The sequence below is a fragment of the Helicoverpa armigera genome, chromosome 12, assembly GCF_030705265.1.
Source record: "Helicoverpa armigera isolate CAAS_96S chromosome 12, ASM3070526v1, whole genome shotgun sequence".
NCBI classification, from domain to species: Eukaryota; Metazoa; Arthropoda; class Insecta; order Lepidoptera; family Noctuidae; genus Helicoverpa; species Helicoverpa armigera.
The window spans coordinates 2,074,280-2,084,228 of NC_087131.1; the positions used below are offsets into that span (position 1 = coordinate 2,074,280).

The 9,949-nt window shown below is 34.3% G+C and overlaps 1 protein-coding gene across 1 annotated transcript in view; it reads right to left on the reverse strand.

Moving 5' to 3' along the window:
* LOC110378007 (aminopeptidase N) overlaps window positions 1–8,346 on the reverse strand; it is a 37,365-nt gene extending 29,019 nt beyond the window's left edge. The window contains exon 1 of the mRNA XM_021337075.3: window positions 8,180–8,346. Coding sequence (XP_021192750.3) covers window positions 8,180–8,201 — 22 coding nt within the window. The 5' untranslated portion in view covers window positions 8,202–8,346. The remainder of the gene's footprint in view (window positions 1–8,179) is intronic.
* Between the last annotated feature and the right edge of the window lie 1,603 nt (window positions 8,347–9,949).

Sequence of the window (9,949 nt, forward strand, 5' to 3'; positions counted from 1 at the left end):
ACGTGGCCGCGAATGGTCACTAGACGTACATTTGAGATTCAATGAGTCTCGCGTCTGGCTGGACCAATTGTCGCGATTGCTGCTTTACATAAGCTCGGATGTTACGTCCGGTTTTGCGAGAAAAAGATGCTGGGAATCGAATTTGTTTTGGTTACTTTTGAGTGTCAAAAAGTAATGATTCTGTCACTGTTGATTGTCCATACATTTGTCCATTGTCCAGGCTGTAATTTTTTCGACTACGGGAAGGGTTTCCATGGAAGGCGGATGAAACTAGTGCAAATAGCTTCATCTAACCGCTTGCATGCCGCTAACTGTAGAACAATAGAAAATCAATTGTGTCTCGCGTCCGGTCTAATATCAATATTCCTCACACTTCACATTATTACATTATAAACAAAATCCCTAGGCGCGTCTGTCCGTCAATACACAATAAACTCATAGCCATATTAAATAGGATCACAGCTTTGTATTTACATATCTGTTTTACGCTAAGACAGTCTATCTCACAGATTTCATTAAGGTTCGACCTTTACGAAATGACTCATACCACCACGTTGGCTTCACACACACATACACAAATAACATTTAAAAGAAAAACATCCGACACATAAAAGCAATCGTGTTCAATTGATTGATTTATTTCACACATAACTACGAAACTTCCTTTTCGTAGATAATAAAATTTTACTGAGAAAATAACATTATTAGTACCTAGTTAGAATTTATTTCAACCTTGTCTATCTTTGCTGTTTAGTGAATAGTTGCCAACCTTTAAAGATACACACGTTCATCTTAAAATAAAGTTAACATACCAAACATTTTAAAGGGTCAATAAAATTGCTACTTCTTATCCAGATTCAGGAAGTTGTTTCCTTGGGACGCGGGGAGAACCAATGAAAACATCAGTACAAAAACTCAAAAGTCATATAATTTTTTTTATAATTTAGGCCTTTACAAGCACTTATCAACGTCAAAAATATAAACAAGTTACTAAATTCTGAAACACAACAATATAATGTTGCAAACCTTGTTACCAGTCACGTACTAATTATCCTTTAGTTGTTGGAGTAAGTAATTAGTGGTTATGCCCAAAGCTTCTGTTTTGAAATACTATTAGTTGGTTAAATTCCCACCGAGTTTGTACGAAATCTAGCTTATTTAGACGCTCTAAGGTAACAAGATAAATGCTGGATTCAGAAACCTTTTTTATAATGCCTACATTAAATCCTTCAATAGTCGAAAATAACCCTATTATTTTAGGTGGAGCCACTGCCTAACTAGCTACTGACAGTTACGTGGGAAACCCGAGATATTCCTTGATAAGATTGATTATCAGACTTTCTGCCTTCAGACTATCCATAACAACTTCCAAAGATGTTCAAACAACACCCAGGACCCACGGTATTATTTATATGCCTTCTGACATAGGAAGGCACTCGTCATGACAAGTTGGTCACCCATCCACGATCAACCACTTAACTTTATGATCGATCGACCCGTACGTTACTTTAGCCACAAGCTCTCAACACGAGTGGTACAGAAAATAACTCCTAAAACCATTTCCTCAAAAATATACCTTCCCTCGGGCTTAGAGGCCGGAAGATAGATAAAATTGGAGCGATCTCTTAATCCCAAAAGGTACAACATTGTACCACATATCCTCAGAAATGTCACAATAACATTGGTAGGTACATTTTTGCCGCAACCCTTATTGTGATATTCAAATAAGAGCTATTGATCCATAGAGATAACAAAGAAGAACGTTATTCTTTGCCCCAAGGGCACGCCTAGTGATGAGCCAAATGTTTTAAAAATCGATTTTGTTTTGTTATTGCGAACAATGGAATACAATATTTATTCGATTATAAGCGATATTAAAATTTACTGGAAATCGGTATGAATTTATTTGTTATTCCTTTATTTATTTTATGAAAGTTAAAGGATGGAAAAATATTCTGCAATCAATTGAAAAGCTCTCTTTTAAATTCAGTAAATATTTGAGTTCAATCAATTCTGTGAAATGCAAATTCACTACAGTTGCTGCGGTTTGATGTAATTACGACTCTGCTGTTGTGGTTATAACTGATTAATCGAATGCTCGAATGAATTATTCGATTATTCGAAACTCGCTCAACACTAGCGGGATAAAATCTAATCCTCACCTTGACACGGGATTTATCTGAGATAACTTCGTCGATATTCTGTTGTTCTTATAAAATGTTCGGGAGTAGATACAAACAATATAAGACCTTTTGATCCTGAAGATTAGAAGTAGGCGTACTAGTATAATGTGTGGTAAGATCGATGGTAATTCGACAAGGTCTTAAAACATAATGGGTAAGCTTATCCTCGTTTATGCCATCGTTAATATTGGAAATTCTATGTCAGTCTTATTTGGAATAATAATGGATAATCTGCGTTTTTTTTTATAATTCAAGCAAAAGTTTTCATATTTCATTTTTGGAAAATATACCCATTCGATTCATCCGTGAGCTACGGTACAACAAACAAACACAAGTATGGTGGTCAAAACTAAAACATACCTCTTTTGCGTCTGTGGTTAAAATAGACTTCCAAGCTAGAATTTATGCAATCAACAAAACCCTCAAGTTTATATATTCATTCAACCCTACAAAACCCACCCTAGAGTTCAATCACAAAACGGACTATAAGCGTACCAATTTTCTACTCACTAAAATAAGCAGATAAACTTGTACCATAAAACACTGGCTATGCATTAGCTATCGATAAGATAAGCCCTAAATAAAGCTAATATATTATTGCATAAGGGTGTTGCCCCATCCCCTTGCATCCCTTTTCATCCCCTTTTCATCCACATGCATCCCCTTTCTATTGTTTGTTACCCAAACGTGATTGTAACAAAGGGTACTTCTTTGGGACACGAAAAGACCGTTGCATGCGAGGGTTAGATTGAAACGTACGCGTCTGACATTCTGTATTACTCGATAATACGGTAGACATATTGGCGTGTTATAAATTATTATTTTTTAAACGTTTATTTTGGAATTATTGTATTGGTATACTGCGTTTTATTGATGGATTGAAATTCGAATACATTTGTTTTGTTTGTTATTGAAATGTTAAAGCTGTTATATTGTATTAAGTTTTGAAATAATGAGGCGAAGTTAGAAAGTCATTAATAAAATGACTTTATTGCGATTTTGACTGACTGTTTATTGTTATGTAATTTAATTTTGAATATAGCACAAAGGATCTATTTAAATTAATTAACAATCCATAGAAGTACTGTATTAACCTAGTTATGTTAAAAGCGCACGAAAGCTCGCATTAATTGTATATAATAATTATTGTCATGAAAAGATAATCCCATGGCGTACATATACAACTAAAAACAATTATAAAATGGCATCAAAAAACTCCTCATCGCTGCCCACCGGGAGTGTACCCAAGAGGCTGGCAGCATTGCCACGTTGTATAAATAAGTTTATTTTTACGTCTATGTACATATAATTCCTAAATAAAGAAATGTATCCCATAGCGTAGTTACAAGTCCAAATCTAACAATGAATAGATTCTGAATAGTAAATATAGTTAGAAATTAATAATTACAAACACTATTATTAAACGATTTAGATTCAAAATGTTAACCAACTCGACAGGTGTCTACTCCATCACCCTCAGTACATTTACCTATTTAACCCTTCCCTGCTCACTACGCGAAACTTTGGCAATAAAATACCCAGCTGCTCACTATATTATTGCTGAGCCAATTCCGCGACTGGAGTGAAATATGTCAAAAATATTAGGCTATAAAAGTAGATAAATTAAATAAAAGATAGTCGCAGAAATAACGAAATAACTGGTCTGATTTATTTTTGTGAGAACTAGAACATATAGAGAAAATGAGCTGTATGTGAGGTACTAAGTGACTTTAATGGAGTGCAAGTTCACTGGCATGTGAACATATATTAAAGACGAGCCGTTTTCCATGGTTTCATACGCGTCACGAGGATCTACTGTCAGTACCGGGATAAAATATAGCCTACCAAATCAGTTCAATAGTGGCCTTTGGGTACAAACAAACAAACCAAAAAATTATTCCTCTTTATTATGTTAGTTTAGTTTTGATTATAGTGGAGATTATTCTCTAAGCTTATGTCATGTAGTTACGTGTAAGCCGGTAGCAGAAACTAGTCCAATTTATCGGTTCAGTGGATAGGTTACCTATGATTAATGTCATAACCAGTTCCTGCGAATTTCGGAAAGCTTGCTAAATAGTGGGTCTTTGACAGTATTCACTGGTAATCAAAAGCCAGAATATTACCAAAGGATATCGACTGGCCCAGGTAACTGAATCGAGGAGTTCAGATAGGACGTTACTTCGTGTAAAACCTACCTCTGGTTAGACTAGAAGCCCATTTCATCATAATTAAGCTGAGAAAAAGCTATGAAGATGTAAGATTTTTTTCACCAAAATTCTTAAAGTGCTAAAGTAAGCCGTGGAGAACTGTTACCAAGGCTTACAACTTAGCTAAAACGTGAAATTTTACAACCGCAGACAAATAACTTGCAAACTAACTTTAGCACAAACTGTCAAACTTCTCGACAGAGGGAATGCCGCACTTATCGACTTTGTTATCGCTTTGTTCCTTTCGTGTTTATAATAAATCTTTGAGTACTTATATTATTAAAGGGTAGGCTGAGGAAAGTCTCTGACACGTGTAAGTTTCTTCAATATGCGGGTGATACTACGGAAATAGACTAGTGAAATATTTAGGAAATATTCTGCCTAAGCTTTTTCAATAGATTTTTTTGACCAAAAAACTTATTTTCTATCGTCTTCTTAAAACCACACTATAGAGGTAATATCATAAAACTGAAGAGCTTGTTTGTTTGCTTGTTCTGGACCGATTTGATAAATTATTTCAGTGTGACGTAGCTTCAACTGACAAACTCACTTATAAAGAAGGCTATAGGTATATAGGCTACTTTTCATCTCGCTCTGGCTATGAAATTGCTAGCAGAACCATCTGTATGTATGTATAGGTAGGTATATGATAAAATCTTTTCTAACCTAGTATAGGCACGAAAATAATGGCCATCAATATTCCTTGATGTGAGTTCCGAAAAGTTTCGGGTTTGACCCTCATCGAATTTGCCGACAAAGACAGACAACGGATAAAGATTTCTCCTGTCGACAAGGAAATTCCATTTCACTATTTCCCTCCTACAATTTAATATCGTGGATACTTGACGAAAATTCTCTGAGTGCAATTTTGAAGTCTTATACTTTTGCAAATATTAAAGTACTTGTTTTTCGTCGTTTTTTTCGCATTTTTGAGGATCCTTCTTCGTGCATATAAAAGTTATTTGTGTACAATGTACATGTAGGCAATAAACTTGCTATTTACGTGATTTCACCTACATTCTGAGAGAATTACATGATGTTTCTATCTGTAAATCAATTTTCGGTTCAGTAGATCCAGAAATTACCCCTAACAAACCCAGAATTTCACAAATTATATCCTTCCCTTCTCAACTATGTTGAGTTCAGTAACCAGATGCAGCTGAGTATCAGTGTTTTACCAGGAGCGAAGCCTATCTAACCTTCTCAAACCAGTTCCCTGGGCAACCCAAAAGCCTTTGGTAAGAGAGGTTGTCAGACTTTCTATCTTGTGACGTATGCCAAAGACGTTCAAATGACACCCAGAATTTAATAAACGTCGCTATCCCAGTTAGAAATTTAATTCAGATATATTCAGGCTCTTGTGTGTCAAACTTGTTATAACCCATTTATAAGCCAGAACGTTTCATAAAAATACAGTTTTTATTCAAACTCAAAGTAAACAAACGCAGGTGCAACTGTGAGCAAATTGCTAGTAATCAAATTAAAACTGAAATGTTCCAATGTAGCGAACAAACTACGAACTGTCCAAACTTTGTTGTCGATGACTAATTTACTTGTGTAGCTGTAGCTTGGGGGATGGGGGTTTTATTTTGAATATTGCCGTGGATCAAAAGGGTTTCTTTGTGCGGAAATGTATATTCTAAACCTGTTGTACCTAAGCATTTTTGGAATTAAGTATAATGTTACGTTAAGTTACAGCCTTCTTCAACAGCCAATCGTCCCACTGCTGGGCACAGGCCTCCTCTCACACGGAGAAGGATTGAGTATTCATCAAGTTAAGTTTAAGTCAATTGAGTATTATGTAATAACTTCAAAAAATATACATTAGTCGAAAATGGGCGTAGGCGACGAACGAAATGAGAAACTACTTTTTTTCAGTTACCTACTCTTGTTTTGATTACAGAGGTACTTAATGATGTTATTAATGTTGACAGTATGTATTTGATAGTAACCAAAATTCTGTTTAGTTAGACTATTCTACCAAGTCAAAGTTTTTCACAGTTTTCTTAAAAACAGCTGATTTTACAACTAGCATAATAACAATAGCTATTACAAACGCATAAACATAAAACAAAAGAGATACGTTTTCCTTATGCGAAATCCCGTATTTCTTTTATAACTCGCAAAACCGTAGATATGTATAGATTTATGCTGATCAAGGAAACTACAGCTTATCTGACGAAAAGTGGAAACTGGTGTACTTATAATGGATCCTTTTTGTTCTAAACACAGTATATAGAGGAGCCAATGGTTAATATTTAATAACTGATGCCTGATATTGTCTATAGAAATTAAATACATATTTTGTACACTGATAAAATATGTATATTTAGCTAGCTTTAAATAAGCTTTATTACTGCCAAGTTTAGTCAAAATCTGTTGAGACGTTAAAGAGTAATTGAGGAACAAACATCCAGATATGGGTATATTACATCGAAACCCACAAACATATAGTTAGAGGTACATACTTTCCTTATTATATGCCTACATTTGTTAAGATTTGCCCTTGTATTGCGCAGAATCTTTTTAAAGGATAATTTGTTTATTAAGATTGAGATTATTCTGGCACAAACAAATTGTACAGGTCATTCTAGTTAAGAATGGAGTCATCGTTGTAGTACTTATTTTTAAAACAGAAAAGACCCGTATGGAAAGTTGTAGATTGTATAATACGTGATTACCTAAAGGACATAAGTTGTACCTAAACTACTAAGCAATCTAAGAATCGTATTTTTATAAAATATAAGCCGATTCCCCTCAGTGTCACCCAGGTCCCGTGGGAACTACTGCACGTACCGGCATCCAGTGTTACTAAGAGTGAAGCTTTCCAACAGAGAGAAAACATTTCAATTTGGATCAGTAGGATTTAGGGAGTAGTTACAGAGCCTTCACAAAACACACAAATAAAACCTGTTTCCTCGTATATTATTTTATTAGTTTAGATTTTGTTGTTTAATAAGACGTTGTCTCTGTTGAGGAGATTTTTAAAAATGATGAAAAAAAAAAGTATTTCTGCTCAATCCTTCTCCGTGTGAGAGGAGGCTTGTGCCCAGCAGTGGGACAGTAAAAAGGCTATAACAGTAATAGGTATCTATGGGTACACTATGCCACAGATATTTTTATTCTGTTATGACATAAGACATATTAGACATTGTTAGTAAATACAGTTTGCCGTTTGAAGTCCTATATTTACCGCGGTTTTCTTTTGTTTCTGAACAACCATTGCTTTGTTTAAACTATAAAAAATAGCATAAATCAGTGTTAATGTTACAACCGCGAAACGTACGTGAAAATACACAATGTCTGAAGATGTTGGATTTTTGAACAATTGTACTGAAAAATTGTAATAACACAAATATTTTTTTTGAAAAAACATATTGAAAGAACGAAGATATCTATACTTAAAATAGAAATATCAAAAATAAAAATGAAAACAAAACAGCCTTATAAACATATGTAGGATTGCTCAGCAATATGTACTAAATAATAATTCAAATATTTTTGGAATAGCATACTAAAATAACCTGTAGTTTCTTTTTCATAATCAAATTTATACACTCAAAATAGATACATCAAAGATAAAAATCGAAACACAACAGCCTTATACCAAAAGAAATGATGAATTAATTGACCACTATTTTTATCTGTAAAATCAACCCTACACATACAAAGACATCCGAAACCCGTCCAAACAAACCCTCAGAATATTCCACTCACCATTTCAGCTCGATTTGTTTACACTATCGACCATCTCGCGACAAAACAATTGTTATAAAAAAAATAATATACCTATCTGTGACGTATAATCCATTGTGTTGATTTTAATTGGTTCTATGTCCGTCCATAGCGACGTTTCGTAAGGCGGGAAGGTTTTTTGTAGAACAACACGCGTGGTATCGCGGCGGTGGTCGAATCGAGACTGCGGGTCCGCCCAGATTCAACGCGGGATGGGGCTACGGGCAGATATTTGCCCTTATGCGTAGGGTGACCATGGTGTGGGATTAATTGGGGTGTTTGGCCGTCGGTTTTAATAAACGTTATAACTAAATCTTGTTTTTTTTACCATATTCTTTTTTTAGGTCTGGATTAAAATGCTTTTTTTTAGTCAGTTTAACAGAACGTTTATATCTGGGGAGGGTACTGTTTAAACATTAAAGTTGCAAGTTTTTGAAGAATATGGTATAAAATGTCTTTTTTTACAGTTGTAGCTTGTTTCTGGGCATCGGGATTTTATTTATTCCTTTTCCCATTTAACAAAGTACATAATTGTCCCACTCTGATACTGCAGCCGAATTAATCATTAATTCAATAACAATGATGCTGTGAAAATCTTGCCTTTGTATTTATGTTTAATTTTGCCTTTTATGTTTAATTTTGCCTTTGTATTAAGCAATTGTTTACTAAATTCGTTGATTTGATACTTTAAAAATAAGACAACAATACTTCTTCTTCCAGACTTCTTGTCCCAGTGACGTTTATTTAATTTTAAGAAACCAAATACAATTTATTTATTTTTTATCCATCATTAAAAATTAACTATCCTTGATAATTTATTAAATATTTTTCTTTGTATTAAAATAACTATCCTAGATTATTTCCTCTCTATGAAAGGCCTAGTACCCTGCAGTGGATAATAAAAATACTGATAATGAATATTACCGTTAACACATATTTTAATTATGACTTACTTATTACCAAAAGGTCCCGAAAACCGTCCAGGAAAATCCAAAAGTCACAGATTCCCTACTTATAATGGAATCAACCGGCAGTTTTGCGTTCCCTCAAATTGAAGCTGTTTCCCGCGGGCTTTCATCATCATTCGAACCTCCTTGCTCATTAGAAGCCTTTACAATAGGCCTATAAATGATTTTCAGTTGTTCAATCAACTGGTTTACACGTAATTTTGGATGGAAAACAAATTGATATGAATACTTCTGTCTCATTATGGATGTAGATATATTGTCATAAATAAGTCCCTTACTTATATTGTTACCATGGTGGTAAATACATTTCCATCACAGATTCGGCACATGGCGTGATTTCCAAGTATAGATACCATAGCCCACACTACATGAGAATACGGAAATCAAATTACCTATAGGTTTTCTGTAAAAGGAAGAATTCCAGGAAACGAAAAATTACTGGAAATCAAATCCTTACTAGCTGTCTTGACAAAAATTACTCATTCAACATTTAGGACTTTAGACCAGGCCTAAATGTTGTAAAATTTTCTTTTTTTTATAGCGAGATTTTTTATAGAGACATTTACCCTCCGTTTATTGAAACATCTAATCAATATTCCAACTTTCAAAAAAAATCATAAAACAGCTAAAATTAGACAAAAATATCAGCATGCTATATTTATTAGGTAAAAACGAACTAATTAACACGTTTGAAGTGGCACACAGTTCGCCAATTACACCGAACACCTACGCGGTACGATTAATTAACGGCAATCAAGGTTCTATAATTGACAATCATAGCTTGCTATTAATAGAGGCACAACCTAATTAAGATCTGGAATCTAGTGCTACTTGGTTATTGGAACTGATTTTACTT